The 18,858-nt window shown below is 36.0% G+C and overlaps 1 protein-coding gene across 1 annotated transcript in view; it reads right to left on the bottom strand.

The window, feature by feature from the left end:
* Positions 1-641: 641 nt before the first annotated feature.
* The window catches only part of LOC101893551 (dendritic arbor reduction protein 1), a 63,747-nt gene continuing 45,530 nt past the window's right edge, over positions 642-18,858 (bottom strand). Inside the window, exons 5-6 of the mRNA XM_005190730.4 lie at positions 11,584-11,643; positions 642-1,668 (exon numbers count right to left, since the gene is read on the bottom strand). Coding sequence (XP_005190787.2) covers positions 1,481-1,668; positions 11,584-11,643 — 248 coding nt within the window. The 3' untranslated portion in view covers positions 642-1,480. The remainder of the gene's footprint in view (positions 1,669-11,583; positions 11,644-18,858) is intronic.

The following is an 18,858-nucleotide window of genomic DNA, read 5'->3' on the forward strand; positions in this document are numbered from 1 at the left end:
TTTAGACAATTCCTTTGAAGAATGTAGCTACAATCGTCAAAATGCCGAATATCATGGAGTACCGTTATATGGGGGCTATACGACATCGTCGACCGATATAGCCCACCTTCGAACATGACATGCCTGCAGACAAAAGACTGTTATTCATTTTGGCTCTAGTGTGATTACAACAGACGGACGGACAAACAAACGTTGATCAAGAATATACATTCTTTGTTATGTCTAAATTTATTGTTTCGATGAGTTACAAACGGAATGACGAACTTAATATACCCTTCATGCTATGTATGGTGGAGCGTATAAAAAAGAGTATTGTAGTAAAATAAAACATTAATTTAAACAAATTAAATGTTTTTTCCACTTCTTTGGTGACTATCTATTTCGGATGACAAATGGGTTAGTAGGTTGATTTTTCAGTAGCTACGATTGCCTAGGAAACCATGTTTTTTTATAATTTAAACCCGCATCCCACCTTAAAACCAATAAAATACAACTGCTTTCATATAATATTTTAAATATGCTTTTATTTTGTGCCAGCACTTTGGTGGATTGTTGAGTTTTTGATTTTGGATAATTACTTTCGGTTATAGGTTTTCAGCACAATTCAATATTTGTTTACTCTGTGATTTTGACAAGTACAATTTTGTTTTTTTTAGTTTAAAATAGGTCTGGTTTGCATTACCATATTCTATTACATAGCTAGGTTTTATTTAAACATTTATATATGTATATTTATAAATTACAGGTTAACTATCGGCTAATTTCTTCAATAAGACACTGGTTTTGCATAAAGACACTTGATTTGTGATTGGAATTGCATAGGAAATACGAAATACTAAAAGATCTAAGATAATTATCCTAATTTAGATTTTCGCAACGTTTGAGTTGATCAATCATTTTCGATTGTTTTCCTTTATCAAAATAAACAAAAATACGAAATAAATAAATTTTAATTGGGTGTAAATACAACAAAGTCGAGAATATATATATATTTTATTTAACAATATACATGTATGTAGTATTTGCATGTAGAGGGTCGATCACATTGGCATGATACGAAAATTAGGAAACAATTGCTGTCCAGGAATAAAAGGTTGATTAGAAAGGAGAAAATGTAAAAGTTATAATATGGCAATCGTGTATTTCACAGATGAAAGTGTACGGTATACGACTTCTTTAGTTTGGATCGATTTCATTTGTGTGTGTGTGGGTGTCTGGGTGTATGTGTGTGGGAACTCCTAACAGAGTCATTTCATATTTTGTAAAATTACTTCATAATATCTTAGTCTAAATCTTTAATCTAACATTAACTAAAGTCCTTTGGATTGTTGGTTTGTTGCTGTTGTCGTTTCCTACATCGCGCTATTAAATATGTAATTAAGTGTTGGATCAATGTGAGGATTTGTGAACATCATTAGTGTGTATGTTTGGGACAAACATCCTGTTGCGTTTGTACGTATTTTGAGGATCTGGGGCCATTCTACTTATTTTTTGGCAAATGTCGTTTCATATGCAGCGCCAAATGATCGCTTCGTGCAAAGCTTCGCTCACAGACAATGCATTTGAAGGGCTTAGCACCGGTATGTTTGCGATAGTGGCGCGTTAACTCGTCGGAACGTGCAAATCGCCATTCACACTCCGGCCACTGACAGGTATAGGGCTTCTCTCCTGCAACGAAAGAAAAACAAAAAATTAATATTTTTAATAAAATTGTAAAAAAAAAATAAATTATTTGTGTAAAAACGGCATTCGACGTTTGTGTTTCAAGTCTTTTGTCCGACTTAAATATTCAAGTGTAATTTTTTTCATCACAGATGTTTTTTAAATTTACTTCTCTATTCATGTTTCGATTGCACAATGTTTTCCCTGAAATGTATTCCTTTATCGAAAATCAAACATTCAGATCGACTTCCTATTTTGTGAAACCAAATAAACAAATCTAAAGGAAACTGTGAGATTTTGTTTTCCACCGTCTCGCTTCGTGTTTGTTTCTCCCCTGTTACCAATTGAATTTGATTACTATTGTCATAATACTTAACGATGCAAATCAAAACAAATCAAACCAATCATCGCAACTTCCAAGAAAATGTCAAAAATCGACTGTCATTCAGCCGCCAACATAACACAATAACCGAGCCAATCATCAGCAAAATATCCAAGCGGAATATGAGGAAAATAAACCCATGCAACAACAAATCAACAGCCACCAGACGAACTATGGTAGACAGGCAGCCATCAAATCGGTGAACCTTATCTGAGACCAGAATATAACAAGCCAACCTAAATACAACTGGTACAACGGGCCCGCTGCCCCCTCGCCGACAATCCTTGCCTTTCAACTCCAAGTCAAAATGTTCGGCTCTTGCAGAATTTGGAATTGCGGTAACAGCTCTCGGGTGAGATGACAACAGTGCCATATTTTTCCTTAACAAGACAATGAGAGGCACTGATTAAATCCAACAACAAGAAGTTCTACGACCCACCAACCTACCAAACAGCAAAGAAGCTAGCCAAGCAAACACTGGCAACTAAATTTGGCAAAGATATTTTTTGATTGAAGCTAATATGCCGCCTACACACGGCTGAGTTCGTAACGTTGTGTGTGTGGATTGAAAGGGTGCCTTGTAGTGTGCGACAGGCTTTTAGCAGGGAAATCCAGCTTTTAACCACAAGTTTGCAAACACTTATGGTCGCCCGTTTGCAAAGCGAAAGACGAAATCCCATCAGGTAGGCAATAAAGCGTTTGAAGTAAACAGGCGTCTAAATGTTTGCAGATAATTTTGACTTCCAAAAAAATGCGAGGAGTTCGAATAGAAGTTCGATGGAGTCTAACACGATCTTTTTTCAAAACCAACTTATTAGTCTGAAAAATTAAAATAATTTCATTCATTTCAAAGAAAAACAAAATTCTATGTTCGGTTTAGCCGAACGTTTGACACAAGAGAGTCAAGTGCCAATCCGGAAATAGTAAATTGTAGACACGATTCAGGCAATTGGGAGGACTACCATATTATGTCCCACTTTAAGTGTCTATACATGTTACAGACATGCATTGGTTATGACTAAAAATGTTACTCATTTAATTAGTCCCGATGGCAGACGGACATATCTTATTAATTAAACTCGGTGACAATGAACAAGTTTTCTCACCGAAATCCCATTTTTCCGAAATCCAAAAGCCGTTTTGAGTTTGAACTTTGGAGAATACTTTATTACAATTTTGATTCACATCGTTTCAAGATTAGTTAGTAATTTCCATACTTTTTTAATGTCAAATCCAATATTGTTCAACTTCGTCTTTAGCCCTACGCCGTGATTTTGATATATTTTTCCTTTCCTTCGCACATGTGGAGCATTCATTAGTCGCAGTGGCAGATGTTGATAGCTAACACAAATAAAGCTCGTTAATGCGGAAATTCGGCAGCAATTGTTGGAGCAAAAATCCAACTCATGCCAACCAAACATCATGTTCGTACAACCGATTGATGTTGTCAGTATTTTAGCATTTATCCTCGTATAAGCATGTTCGCCTTATTTAGTCCTTTAATGGGCACATAATTGCAATTGGAATAACAAATAATAATAATAACAACATTGTCAACACAATACACAAACAACAACAAAAGCAGTCACAACCACTGCTAAGCTACACGCCATGGGGTTTGCGTACTTCAAATAAGCGGTAGCAAAATTTCGTAGCCTTTTCTTTGTTTGTATTAACCAGCAGGGCAAAATTATTACAGCAGCCACTTAGAGCATAGATAGCATTTAACTACTCCCATGTTGTTGTTATTATTATTTGTATTTTTTGCTATTTCTGCCAACCATTAGAAATAATAGGGCTAATTCTGTCTGGCTGCCTTAGTAGAGCAAGAGCTGGAAAGACCCGAGTTAGGGTTATTAAGAAAAATGACTATTGATAGGATACAATTACTGTTAAGTGGGCCGCAATTGCGTCTGCATCAGCTCAGCTCACATTGCCTTCGTTGATCAACCAGCCATGGACAGAGACACGGTCTGGTGTGCCTGCTTGGCTTGATTTGGTCGCATGTCTTTTACGCTGTCAATTCGTGAAATATGCGTAGGTGTTGAAAATGTACCATTAATTGGTGCAAGGCATGAATCATAACATCGTTTAGACGAATGACATGAATGTTGCGCTTGGGTTCGAAAGTGTTGGAGCAATTGGCAACACTTTGCCATTAAATATACAATCAACCGTGTAATGAAGCATTGCCGGAGATGTTGGAAAAGACGTAAATATATATATCATATTATGCATCTACCATATAGGATGGCACTTTCAATGGGAAACAAGGATAAACTCCTTTCAAAAAGGAGTTTGATTCCATTTTATGATCAATTTTGCCATTTTACAACTTATTCCATTTATTTCCATTATATCGGCATTTTCCAAAATGAAAAAAAAATACCACTCGGTGGGTGGACATGTGTCATTCTAGCAATTAATTTGAAATCATTGGAAATAGCTACATAAAAATGTTCGCATTAGAAAATTAAAAATTATTATTATTGTTGCCGCTAACATTTTTTACATTTCAATTAAAGCAAGCCAAGTTTTTCTCGGAATTGCATAAATTTAAAAACTTTGTTTTTCCAAATTTTATTTCTGTTTTTGGCATAACCAGTTGGTCGATTTCGTGGTTTAAAGATTTTTCATACGTTTTTCCTCCTATTCTGCAGATGCAATTGGGAAACATATTGAAGTTTATTCGTGTAGTTTGCGGCGTACATATTTCCATACATACACTACACCCAAAAATCGTACTCCATCATCATGGCCATTGCCGGCGATGTTGGTTGGACACGTATTAGCATTGATTGTAAACCGAACTCTAACTGGTGGTTTTACAAAATCCAATACATGTTGCAGTTCGATGTTCTTGTCAATTGTTTCTATGTAGATCCGATGCCGCGAACCAACAACTGACTATTGTTATTGCCGTGCTCTCTTTTCGCTTCCACCTGATACCAGGCGTAACTGGCGTTTGTTCGTCGTATTCCATTATCAACATCGTATTAACGAGAATATAAAGTTTTGAATTTCTGGTTTTTGGTTTTCTCCAGCAGAGAGATCAGTCGTGTTGCATTTGGCAGTTATTAAAAGTGAATATTTTATTCACGATTTCATTTTTCGAGTTTAGCATTGCATTTGTAAAGATATCAAAAAGACAGCTGACAAATTGTTGTTGATGTTGTGTTTATTTTAATTAAGGAATGTTAAAGTGCCGCCGGCTGCTAGAAGTGCACTCCAACGAATCGTGGGAAAGCCAGTAGAGAGATGATCAGAGAATTTCTTCACTGATTTTCTCAGCGCCGAAAAGTATGCTTGAATCGAACTTGTACGAATCAATGATTACATGATTCCAGCAATTAGCACAGACTTTAAAATATTACTTCCTTACATCGTTCAGCATCGTTCAATACAATTTAGTTATTCCCGGCAATTTTCCAAATCAGTAAGCTTTTTAATAATTTGCTCTCATTTTGAATTGAATTACAGGCTATTATTACTGGCTTCGGCTATGCCATTACACATAACTAGAAAGGCTTCATTAAATGGTTTATAGAACGCCTTGATGTTCACATGCTGATTAAGTTAATCTGCAACATGTTTCCATTTTCTACAGTTAACCCATTTAAGTCTCACAAAGTGACTGGATAACATCTTAACCCATTTTACTGTATAACATTCATAACAATAGGAAATATGTAAGGTTATGTTTTAATAGACAAGCTCAGCTGTGAAGAGGTGAGTAATCAATGGGTTAACATACCCGCAACAGTCGTATTTATGAAACACTGAAATGGGAACGATTTCTCCCGAAAACATTGTCATCCTTTCGTTGAAATAATACGTCATTATTGCCAAAAAAAACGAAAGAGAAGAAAAAACCCCATTCAGCTTTGGAACAACGGATTTAATCATCATAACATGACAACCGTTAATAAAAATTTCTACGAATGTTTTCGTTTTATTGTCGCATGCACTTCATATTCATAACAATCAACATCATCAGCAAACAATCGACACAACGTAGATCAGCTTGTTATGACGGGCCATAAAAAGTGTCATAAAAACTTTTTGTCCGGCCATATGAGGAGTTGCAAATAAATAAAAACATAAGCATCGGCTCAGATTTCGAGGGTTACTTCCCAAAACACACATTTCAGCGCTTGGCGTTTCCATTAGCATTGCTTCGGCAAAGTGGCATTGCGGTGAGTACAGCGAGATCGCCTTTTCGTTTTTTGTTTTAAAAATCGTGCTGGAATTTTGATGTTATTATAAACCTATTATTTTTTTAATACTTCACTTATTGTTGTTGTCTGCATTTAACAACATTGAGTTTACATTTTGATTGTAAAAAATTACCAGCAGAAAAAAATCAGATTTTGGGAACATCAAAAGCTCTCTGCAAGAACATGTTAAGTGCGAACTATATATTCGTATTATTAGGAAGCTATTTATTATTTTGCGATATTTTATGTGACATCCAGAGAAAAAACAGTGAAAAGGCGTTAGGTTTGAGCGTTCGAGCCTTTCACTCTCCACCATAAGCCTGATTTATGGGAAACTCCGTGGTAAAATGTGTCTTAAGTACAGCTCAAATAATTGTATCCCGCCATTGCTCAATAATAATTTTACGAGATTATCTTCTATATTCCTCTATTTAAATTTAATGGAAGTGAAGCCTTATCCACAAGGAATTCAAAATGTGACTCTATTGCCAGTTGGTTTTAGAGTGTGATTTAAACTCTTAACATTTGGACTATGAGGACGATATTTATTTAGTTTATCAACAATATCGGACATATTGCTCATTTACTCAAAAATTGTAATAACTATAAAAAAATTTTCCCAATTACAGATTTCAAAGGATATTCATATCGTACATTTGTCTTAACTACCTGTGCAATATTAAACATAATTTCAATAATTATTCAAGAATAGAGTTTTCAACATACCAACTTGAAATTTTGATACAATATGAAGTGGAATATGAATTGTTAATTGTCATGATAACATGTCATGATAACTCGCACAAGAAAAATCCAACCAAATTTAGTACCTTCTATTATAGAAATATAATGCAACTTCACAATATACCATGAAATAGGGTTAGAAAAAAGTTTAACTTTTGAGTGAAAAGTAATGTATGTGAGGGGTATGTGATTACTCTTACTAAATATCTCTATTTTCGGGAGCATAGTACTGTTTCTGAGGCTCATATGCCTTATTATAATGATGAACCTTATGTGATTGTCATATAAACTTCACGAAGGAGAGCTGAATAGAATGAAACTCCATCTATTCCTTTCATTACAGGAATAAGTGAACACAGATTTACGTGAAACTAATCGAAAAGGGTTATCTAGACACCTACAATGAAGTTGGTGTGAAGTTGGGACCATGAAAACGTAAATCTGGAAAAAAGTTAAGGCCTTAATTGCATTTTTTCTTTGACAAAAAAAATCTTATCCAGCGCCGCTTAAGTGAACATGCTCACAATTGCTACTGTATACAGCAGATTTATTGATTTTAAAAATGTTCATATTTGACTGTCCGCAAATCTGAAAGCTTTTCGGTTTTGCAATGAATTAAACGCTCATAAATGAAAACAACCTACATTTTCAGGTTATAAAATTGACGGTGTTTTGTATCTTTCAGACTCGAACACAACAATAAAGTCCTAAATTGCAACGTATTGTTTGCAGTAGAATGAGAAAATGCTGTTGTTTTCTGTATCTTTTTTTTTTCGTCAATTTACTGACCATTCATACACGTCGTCATGTAATTTGGAGGAGTTGTTCGGACACTCATTCATGCATTCATCACTTAACCTAATTTATAAGAGGTTCTGCCATTGTGCAAAAGAAATTCGCCACTGCCACTGCCACTGCAACTGCCACCACCGCCGCCGTCGCCATCATCAGCACAGCACAACAAAAGAATAACACCGTAACGTAACTTAACACAGTGACCCACAAAAGAACCCGTCGCCCAACAACGGCAGCACCACGCCAGCATCCTCGTCCGAAACGGCAGCTCAAATGCATTACTTATGCACACAAACAAAAGCAAATCAAGAAGCCAAAAAGAAAAAGCTAAACAATTGTTGACTAAACACGCCAAAGAAAACACTGGTTAAGGATGCTTGAGCAGCGCCGACTTTGTTACCATTCATCTTCGTGGTAGCACAAGGTGTACCGTGTACACCGTACAATATTTGTTTGTAGAACATGGTCAGAGGCTCATTAAAGTGTGCACAAACGCTGGCAGAAAAAAAAACTCGAAGCCAAAAAAAGAAAACACAAACAAGCGAAGCAACACAAACACAGGCCCACATGGATGGCAGAGCAGAGGAATTTATATGGTAGACGGACGGACGGACATACGGTTTGTTTCGCTAGCTTACAGCTTACGGACAAACATCGCACGAAAGTGGACAACAGATGGTGAAATCATGAGATTTAAATTGTTGGGCGATCCATTTGCAAAGATTTAGTTGGTATTCCTGCAGATGTGGGATGATAATGTCGGTGGCAGTGTCCTGACCGTTTTACTTCAAATCGAAAAATTGTAGTTCACTCTCCAGCACATCATTCCGACCTCGTACGAACGCTGGCTGCACTTAGCCTCTTTTCAGCAAGGCTATTTGATGAAGCAGTGATCTGTTATATTTGCTGCCGTTTGACTAAATAATTTATCAATTTCAATTCTCTGGGCTGTTGCGCCGCCTTCGGTTGTACGCGAGTATCCGCAAAACGTGATATAAGATTTTGTGGTCAAGTTATATAAACACCAACAAAAAAAACGCAAAAAACGCTGTTGATTGTTTAGATTTTCTGGACGTCTTTCGTTGCTTATCTATGCGTCGTTGCATCACCAGCATCTTCGTTAAGGCTGGGTCCCAGAGTCTCAATGAAAGCACACACACACACACACACTGCAGTACAACAAATCCGCTCGAATGTGGATGTAAGGTGGTATAATTTTTAAGCTGTTGGTGCTACACGAACGGACCAATGCACCCGTCTGTAACTACTTCTAAGGGGTGGGGGAAAAGGATAGCAAACTCTGACTTAGGCATAGACGAAATGAATAAATAGATGCAATGGCAGTGGCATCGACGGTAGCGATGCAGCCTATTTTTTGCGGTGTTCCGTGATTTTGCTGGCTGTGACTCAGATTACATGCTCCAAAAGTTATTTGGCAATTTTCTTTCTGGCCGGCTATTTATGTAGCTCTCCCGTGGATTTGCCTGCACTGTTTTTTCGTGTTTCTGCCCGCTGTAATTGTCGTTGTACATTTGAAATGGTTTCGTTTTATTCATATATGTATGTCTGTCTGTCTGTCTGTCTGTATGTATGTATGTCTGCTTGATTGCAGAAACAAGCGCACAAATTAATAAAATTAAATTGCAGCATTTATTTTGTTTTCTGTTTAAATAAAATCGTTGTTTCGTGCCGTGTCATTGGTGCTGTTGCTCATGTAAATGTTGTTTTTGTTTAAATCCTGTGGAACTACGGCAATAATTAATAGCTGGATACATTTTGATTTATTAAAGCTGTTTTGATGAATAAACTTTCATGGCAAATGGATTAATCCACTTAATTGCAATTATTTTGGGTGGGAACGATGAACTCAAAGAGCAGGAACTCTTACACATTCATCAATCGGGCATGTCGCTCAAAACATTGTCATTGCTTCATATACGAAAACGTCCCCTTAAAATTCAAAACTTTAGAATATTTAATATATTTAAAAATTATTAATAGCGAAATTAATATTTATCAAAAAAAAAATATTTTGAGTCATACGGCAAACAAGTACTCCTAATGTGGGCATGTAGACGTTATCTGCATTGTTGCATTTGAGCTTAGATAAAGAAGCACTGTTATAAGGAAATTTGAAAATTCTATTAAATAAATTTTACAGATGCTGCCAGAAAATTTGGGTGAATTTTCTGTGATTTCCAACAACTGGTACACCTACCCTATATATATTGAGAAGAATTTGTGTCATATGCTTCCACACATACAATTTTTCATTCATAGCCAGTACTTTTTAAATCAACGTTTCCGTTTTTATCGCAAAAGAAATTAGTTTTCATGGCAACCCGTGCTACAGAAGAGAACAAACTACATACTCCACTCCCGAACCAGTAAGAATCAATTAATTTTGCAACCTTTTCCACTTCTTCTTAAAATAAATTTGTAAGTTTATTTTTCGTGCGGTAACACGCACACAGAGATTCCTACAAAGCTTATCCTTTCGTATTTTTTAAATCTGATTCTGAACCACTATTTTTATAAAGACAACAAATATACGTAGCTATGTCTGTTTTATGCGAACTTTGACAATAGTTCTATATGTAGTCTGTACTTTGTTTAATGTTTCACTTCAACTGTCAGCGTAGTAGCCACAACATGAACTGACAGTATTGAGGGTTTGCTAACTTGCCAAATATTTTAGCCATCCATTGACATTTAAATAGTTTATGCATAAATGCAATCACAATTATTTCAATCAATGATATGTAGATTTGTAGTCTCGCAAAATAAATGTACGTCTGAGTTAGTATGGCAGGCATGTTCTATTTGTGTGTATGTATGTGTGTGTGTGTGTGTTTGTTTCTTTGTGTACAAAGCTTGCTTAGCACAAACACAGCGATTTGATATTTTAACCGATTATAAATAATGTGTTGGGTATTTTTACACGCCAAAATATATACGCGATCGACTGAGGCTCAAAGAGCTATGATGCTGTGGTATCTCCGAAAATTATGTTGTGAAAAATATTTGGGTGTAAACCGCCAAAACTCAAGCACCACCAAATCTTCTTGCACTTTATGCAAATAAGTGAAAATGTCAGAATATTTTTCTTAATCATCTCGTGTCAAACAGTGTCACTTGAATAATAAAATAATGGGATTTGACACAAAGTGCACGAAAATGCCGCAAAAATTATTTGACTGAGACAAGCTATTTGAAAATGTTAAATGCAGCTAGCAATCTGAGGATCATTTCAAAATGCAGACGGAACCAAAGGGAATAGTTGGCTAAGAAAACAAACCCAAATAAGTTTTCCTTTTTTTGAATTTTCTATCGAAATCTGAGCCTATTTCACCAAAGCGGAAAAAATACTTTCATAGAAATTGGACATTAAAAAGCAAAATAACAACAATCCAACAATGATTGAGAAAAATATTAATTATATTTTAAATTTTAACAAAAAAAAAAAAAAATAATTCAAATTTCCTTTTTTCTCTTGTAAATTGTTCATACTGAAAATAGGAGTCCCTCATAAGAATTAAATTATTTGGAAATGATTTTTTTCAATTTAAAAGGAATGTGGTTTCTAATGTTTCATATAAAATAAGGAAATATCTATTAACTAATTATTAGTCGAAATGCCTTACCATATGTAGCTTCAAGTTAATTCGTTACTAAACAAAAGACTTAAGACACAAACGCACATTAGAGTTAATTGGAAATGTAGTCGGTGTGAGAACAACAACAACAGCAGCAGCAGCAAATAAATACAACAAAAGTACTCACCTGTATGTATCCTTTGGTGTGCTTTTAAATGTGAACTTTTGGTATAAACTTTTGTACAACCTGTCAAAAAGAGACATGGAAACAAAGAAAGATAGAGAACAATACAAGAAAACAATATTAGAAAGGTTAACAAGCAAAACAATTTGAAACGAGCATAGAAATGAACACGGCATGGCAAATGGATTCGGATTCGGATTTGGAATTGGAAACCGAAATTATAAATTTTGTAGCAAAAAAACAAATCCCATTTTCCATTGTTAATAATAATTTTAATAACAACTCTTACATACATCCATACATGTGTTTGTTTGTAACCACAACAACACGACTCTTGTGGCATCTCGACCTCCCCATCTTCCCCGTACCGGATGGTTTCATTAAAAGACTAACCGTAATTGTAATTGGAAATTGAAGTATGTAAGTAGGTAGGTATGTACATGTCTCCTTCTGTTTTTCCTCAGAGGTGCAAAAAAGAAAATTTTCCTTAACTTAAATCGGCCGATACTGGCGAACGAAATACTCTCTGAATTGCCCACCTTTTTGTGGTAAAGAGCAATTTAGTTGCTGTCTGCATTTGTGTGTGTGTGTTGCATGTTATTTGAATGTTGGCAACCTGTTGCTTGTCGTGTTTTATGTGTTCACCAGGGGGAAGCCAACACTAATCGAGCAGCATACACGCCAAATCGTACCCGTTCTCCGATCTCCGAACCTATGCCGTTTTCCTCGACGGCTTTATGGATTTATTTGTGGTATGTCTTATTATAATGTTTTTGTGTGCTTCCAAGTGATCACATGGTCAGGTATTTTGGTTTGTTTTCTTGTGCGGATTTGCCTTTAACATTTTTGCCTGGCTTGCATCTTGATATGGTTAATATTGGAAATATTAGTTAGTGCTGGTAGCACCGCGCACCCAGCCGCACGGCAGAGAAACAACAAATAGTATTTGAATGCAAGCATTACATTTTTTGGTTTAAATAACACAAATTAAGGTTGTTTATTGGGTCAATTGGATATTGAGAAAATCGAAGACAAATATGTACAACTGCAGCAGCGGTAGCAGCAGCAGCAGCAAAATAAGGCAAATTGTGTGGTTAGTTAGTCAAGAGCTGTGTACGAGCAGCAGGTGAGTTGGAAAGTTTTTTTTTTTTGCCCGGCGTATTATTCCTGAGTATGTCTATATTTTATATTCGAATTGAAATATGTTAAGTCGAAGTGACATGTAAAATACATACCTTATCCAATTTAAATGGACTTTCGCCAGTATCCATTGGATTTGGTATCATTTCCATATGTGGTGTCAGCGATGCTGGATTCCAGTGTGCCTACTTTGGCACCTCATTGTTTTAATCTCCGACAAAGTAGACAACAACAAGGAAAGAAAACCAACACACATCTCCTCACATGCAAACAGAAACCAACAAAACGGACAATGATTTGTGCCTCTGACTCTGTTTAAAATAAATTGAACGTGCTACGCATGCCAGATCCGCTTCCCTAGTTTATGTCTACGAAACGTTTCTGTTTTAATTTGACTTCTTCGAAGACAGGCATTGTTAATACACTTGTTTGGTTCATACTTTATAGGCACGTTACATTTACGGAAAAGGCATCGCATGCCGGGAACAAGAATGGATTGTTCGACTCGACGAGTGCGCTACTAAGAAACGATAATTATTATTAATTGTTGTGGCAATTTTGAATAGACTTTTTTTTTCGTTGGGTTATTAAGGTTATTGGAGACACATAAAAGAACAATGGCCATACCTCAGCATGATTCCAAAAAAATGTACAATGGTAGTATATAAGCACTTTCTAATACGGGTCGTTTTTGTATTAGAACAGTCAATTAGATGAAAAAAGTAGAAGACCAAACAATTGCAAGTTTGTGTTCTTAAAAATTTGAAAAAAGTGTTTTTATTCACAATTTCAAAATGCACATATCTGCAACTTATGAATGAACATTGGCGTACGAGAAATATATAGGAAAACCCCGCAATCGAAACTTTATACACATTTCTTACCGAAACTTTTATTTTAAAGCTCTGTCAAAAAATATGTTATTTTTAGACACATTTTAGTGATTAAATAGGTAGCGGTTGAGTTAGAAAATCATTTCGAATAAGTTTGTGTTCATAAATGTAGATGCTACACAACAATGATGTCAAATTCCTTGTAAGTTACCCAGGGTAAATTTTTCCGTGTGGTCTTCAAACAACTACTTACAATCACACAAATCGTTTAAAGTATTAAGAGGCTGCGACCCTCGATTACGTGAAAAAATTAAGAAAATCTCGAAATTGTGTCTTTAAAATTTCTTCCTTAATTTTCACACAATTTCAAGAATTAAAAAAAGTTTTTATTATAAGGCTTTGAGCATTCCATTCAGGAGTATAAGCAAATCGCTCGGTCTACCAACGCGTCAAGTACAGCTGACCATGAGGAACGCAGGAATATTCCAAATTTAGTCCTCATACACTTGGAGTTTGTCCTGTGCAAATACCAAAGGTACACGGAACTTATTTTTTTAAAGTTGAACAGCATTCTGTTTCTATTAGAGGGATTCGGGTAGCAATACAACTGTACCTACAATACTACCCCGTAAGAATCGTAGCCTGAATTAAATTATTGTGTAGTTTTTTTTTAATAGACTAATTCTATTGCAAGGTCATTGTTTCCTAATAAAATAATATAGAAATCTGAACCGATTTCAATAAAATTTGACAAAAAAAAATATTTTTAGACCAAATTCCGTCACACATTCCATACTTCATTGGCATTTGAGAATGATGCTATATTCAAATCTTAACCTATTTCAATATTATTTGCCAAGTTATTGTTTGGGCCAAATTTCACAGATTACAGATTCCAAATTTCATTGAAATTGCGGATACATGTCGTGTTTGGTCCATCAAATACACGAAATCTGCTAAAAATATATATGGGAGCGATATTCAAACCTCCAATTCTGTTACACATTCCAAATTTGAAGACTGCGTCTGTAACCGATCAATAGATATGTGCATACAAAATCTAAAATTTTTGGAGATACTTCCGATTTCAGTTTCCTCTTTTATAGATATAGACTTTACCGAGATTAAAATTACATGTAACGTTTTTTTTATTTCAAAATATTCCCATGGTGGTTATTAAATATAAAAGACCTGCATGCATGATCTGTAACTTACATAATAGGCCTGCTGCTTCCTAGTATTTAATCATATATTTTTCTATTTGAAAAATATTTAAAATTTGTCTATTTTCATTTTTCAAACACGTCAAAACTCATTTTATTTTCACGCAGTGCTTACATCGAATAACCATACATTTGGACCATGTTCCCCAAGATGTAGGCTTCAACTCTTTCTTTAAGCACAGATCTTTATTCAATGATGTTTACGCGGACATTCTTGATGGTCCATATATATAATGGGAACTTTGTTAAACAAAATCTAATTTTAAAAATGAATTTCGAACATTTTCACTGAGTTTACTTTGTTTAACTTCAAAATATCCCTACATCCCCAAGTGGTTTAAAAAAAGACCAGCTCCCTGCTATTTTTAGATTCCAATTGTTATTGTGATCCCAATTTGAAATTTCTCTATTTTCATTTTTGTCGAACATAAAAAAACCTAATAATATTTATTAACTCAATTATGACTCTGAAAAGAGTCGCCTAACGACGACAGTCCAATAGCCATTATGTTTTATAGATTTAACCTTATATGATGTTAGTCAGTAGTCTCTGTTGTCAATATGGTCTGTCACCTGACTTGTCTGAGCCAAGAAAAATGCATTCCTCACTACCACCACCAGCACCAAGCAACCCACTATTGATGGGAGATTTCGTTCGTCGGACTGACAACGGCAATTGCACGTACAAAATATTTGAAATGTCGACTTCAGTTGACTGTTTTTCCATTATTGCTTCTTCCACTACTCCATGTTGTAGCTGTTGTTGTTGTTTTTGTTGTTGTCATTTTCTTTCTATATTTAACATTACAATGCCCGGTTAATAATACCGTAAGAATCTGGGCAAACATACAAAGCTATTTTAAGTTAGATCAGACAGTCAGCCAGCCAGCCAGCGCGGTCGTTCGAAGTGGCGAACGGACAAACAGTGGACGGACTCTTGTATACTTGGAGAGACTTGCGGACACTTTGGTACGCATGAAAGTTGATATTTTTTCTATTCGGGTTGCTGTGTGAGGTATGATGTTATTGTCGCGACTGCAACAACGACTTCTACATTTCAAACAAAACGTATTTGTTTTGAATTGTTGCTGCAGTGTATGTACGGTGTTGGGCATGTGTGTGTGTGTGTGTGTGGATTGTTTTTGTTTTGTCTTGACAATGCATTTCAGATGTCAATCTATAATCTTAACAATCTGATGCGTGCATTTATGTCATAATAACTTCATTTGGTAGCTAAGTGAATGAGTTGTGCTTCTGGTAGCACGGGTAGACGAGGTATGCATTAAGCAGTAGACGACAGACAGACACGCTTGCGCACAGACGAGCGAGCGAACGAACAAACAAACAACCACACAAACGGACACACCGACAGACTGGCTAGAGACACTGGCACAGACTAGATATGTTGACTCTAGTTTACCGGCATTATGTGCCAAAATTGGTATCTAAACGTGTCACATATGCCTTTAAGACAATCATTTAGCCAATTTCTGCACAAGTCGCTGACTGTGTCCTCGTTTATTGTTTTTGCTTAGTATTTGTAGTTGAACTTGTTGAGATAACAAAGGCGGAGGTGGTGGTTGCAAGGTGATGTTCTCTTAAGCAAAGTACTCCAAATCGCAATTCCTGATGACGGGATATTGATTGTGAACTTTCTTTTTGGAAATTGTAATCAAGATCATGAAGAAGTTTCTTCCTATTTCTTAGTAGATTCATTTTAATGATTCCGATATTATTAACAAGAATATCAGGCCACAAGTCAAACCAAAGAGCTGTGAGGAAGCCCATGGAACAGAAGACTGCCCTTGCAGCTCACTGTGCCTTGACAAATCGCACCTCTTGAAAATATGATAATGTGAAAATATTGACTAAATTGACAAATTATCGTAAGCGTTACACTCATGAAACGTTACATATCATCAACCCTCCAAATGACTTCCGATTGAATTACAAAACAGACACATATACTTGCGCTCAAATACATAGATATACAGGTAATAAATGTAGACATAATATACATTAGTTGAGGAAAACTCGTTAAAGAAGATTTACCTAACTTTCGCACAAATTCTGCTAACAATTATAGTTCCCTAAAGATGATTTGGGGTTGCAATCGAAATATCGGAAAATAGAAAAACATGCAATTCAGCAGAACAATTCCAAAATCAAAAACTATCTCAAATAAGGCAAACTATATTCACACCAACAACTTCAAATTTATGTAATGAGAACCCATCACATATTTCAGCATTTGGTGGCACTTATCTCATATCACGATAGTTGCAGATCCATTTCAGGATTATCTAGGTAAATGTTCCGTAATTACATGAAAATGTTTTTCGATTAGAGGTTCTCCTTATTTTATAACTGAGTGTTATTTTTGAACAGAAGATCTTGAAATATTTTCTATTTTCACAAAGTTTACAAAATGATCAGCAATGCCAAAAGAAATTGATGTAGCCACCTTGTCTCGCCACCATCTTATTCCTGATAGCACGAGGTACGTTGATTCGAAATGTTCTGGAATGAGAAGATCTACCCCCTGTAATATCAAATACTAAATATATTTATAGGCTAAGCTAGTTAAAGATATGGCTAAAATGAAACCGTTTGGAAGTTTGATCCAAATACTAACGAAATAATATCAAATTTACTTGCAGTTGCCACACCGCAGATCTTGCGGTCACTCTTGTCGTTTTTCCCAGATGTATCGAATTATTCAGAGTTCACGACCTCTAAAGAGATTGTTAATTTTTCACATATGTTTTCATATAACAGTTGCGGGATTTGACAGGTTGTAAATGGGTCCTATCACTAATAAAAGTAAAGACGTTAGTATATTAATTAACATTTAACACTTTTATCTAATAATTGTTTTGGTCGATTTCAACCCCTCAGCATTATCCGATCATCATCAAATTACAGAGGCTATTTCCATGTTGACAACCCAAGTAAGAATATACGTTAGTTTCGATTAGAGAAATGTTTGCCAGTTTTACCAAATCAAATGTTAGATTGGCAGGACCTAACCTGTTTGCCTGATCCAATTCAATGAAAAAATCCTAAAAATCCCACACACACACACATATGCATACTAATACGTTAAAATGCCCGTTCTTTTCTAAACTCGGTGTTAAAGCAACAAAAACGATTTTGACATTGTATGCTTTGTTGCTGTCATGTGTAACATGCACAATTTTGTCCATAAACCATTGGAGAACTGCGGATGTCTCTCCTAACTCCAGTCTCATCGAGGAGTCGTTGTCTCATAGACGTAGTCGCTGTCCCGCCGTAAGACCGTAAGTTGTACGACATGACATTAATGCAGAAAATCCACTTTTTTCTGGTCACCCCATTCGATTGTCTCCGGCGAGCAGTCGACATCTGAGGTGTAAGCAGCACATAAGCATGTTTGTACGAACGTATGCTTTTTTGCTCCTCAACTTGTTGCCACATCAAAACAACGAGACAAACAAACGGCCAAAACTAGGTGATCTAAGGCACTGATTGGACACACATAAACATGCAACACGAGCAAAAATGACAACACCACACCGAACATCGAACACCGAACAAAACAATGAGGAAAGAACAGACAGCAGGACAGGCAGATTTTGGAAACATAACATGTGACAAATGAAACAAACCAGCAAATAAGTAGTTGCCGAGTTGCTGGGGGGCAGGGGCGCGGAGCCAGCCACCTATCAGCGTTTTGAAGTGTTGCAAAACGGAGAAAAACCCAACACTTTAACGAGAGCAGCGTTGCTCGGGTGGGTGTCAGACCATAACTCTTGCTCGCAAGATCACCTCAAGATTTATTGTAAACGTATGCAACATAGTTATGTCGATGCCGCTGTTGCCGTGGTTGTAGTTGTTGCTCTTTGTGTTCGGTGATCTGTTTTCCTTTCCTATTTGTCGTATTTTCCCAATTCATTTTGGCATTTCTGCTTTTGGGGGCCGTGTCTGTAGCGTGTGACATTTTTTCGCCTAAACATTTAATCAATTATCATTTAAGTGGTAATTACTTAACACAGAGCAGCTAACGGAGCGGCTCAATTGTGTTGTTGCTGTCGCTGTTGCTG

This window comes from Musca domestica, unplaced genomic scaffold (assembly GCF_030504385.1).
Source record: "Musca domestica strain aabys unplaced genomic scaffold, Musca_domestica.polishedcontigs.V.1.1 15, whole genome shotgun sequence".
In the NCBI taxonomy this organism is placed as follows: Eukaryota; Metazoa; Arthropoda; class Insecta; order Diptera; family Muscidae; genus Musca; species Musca domestica.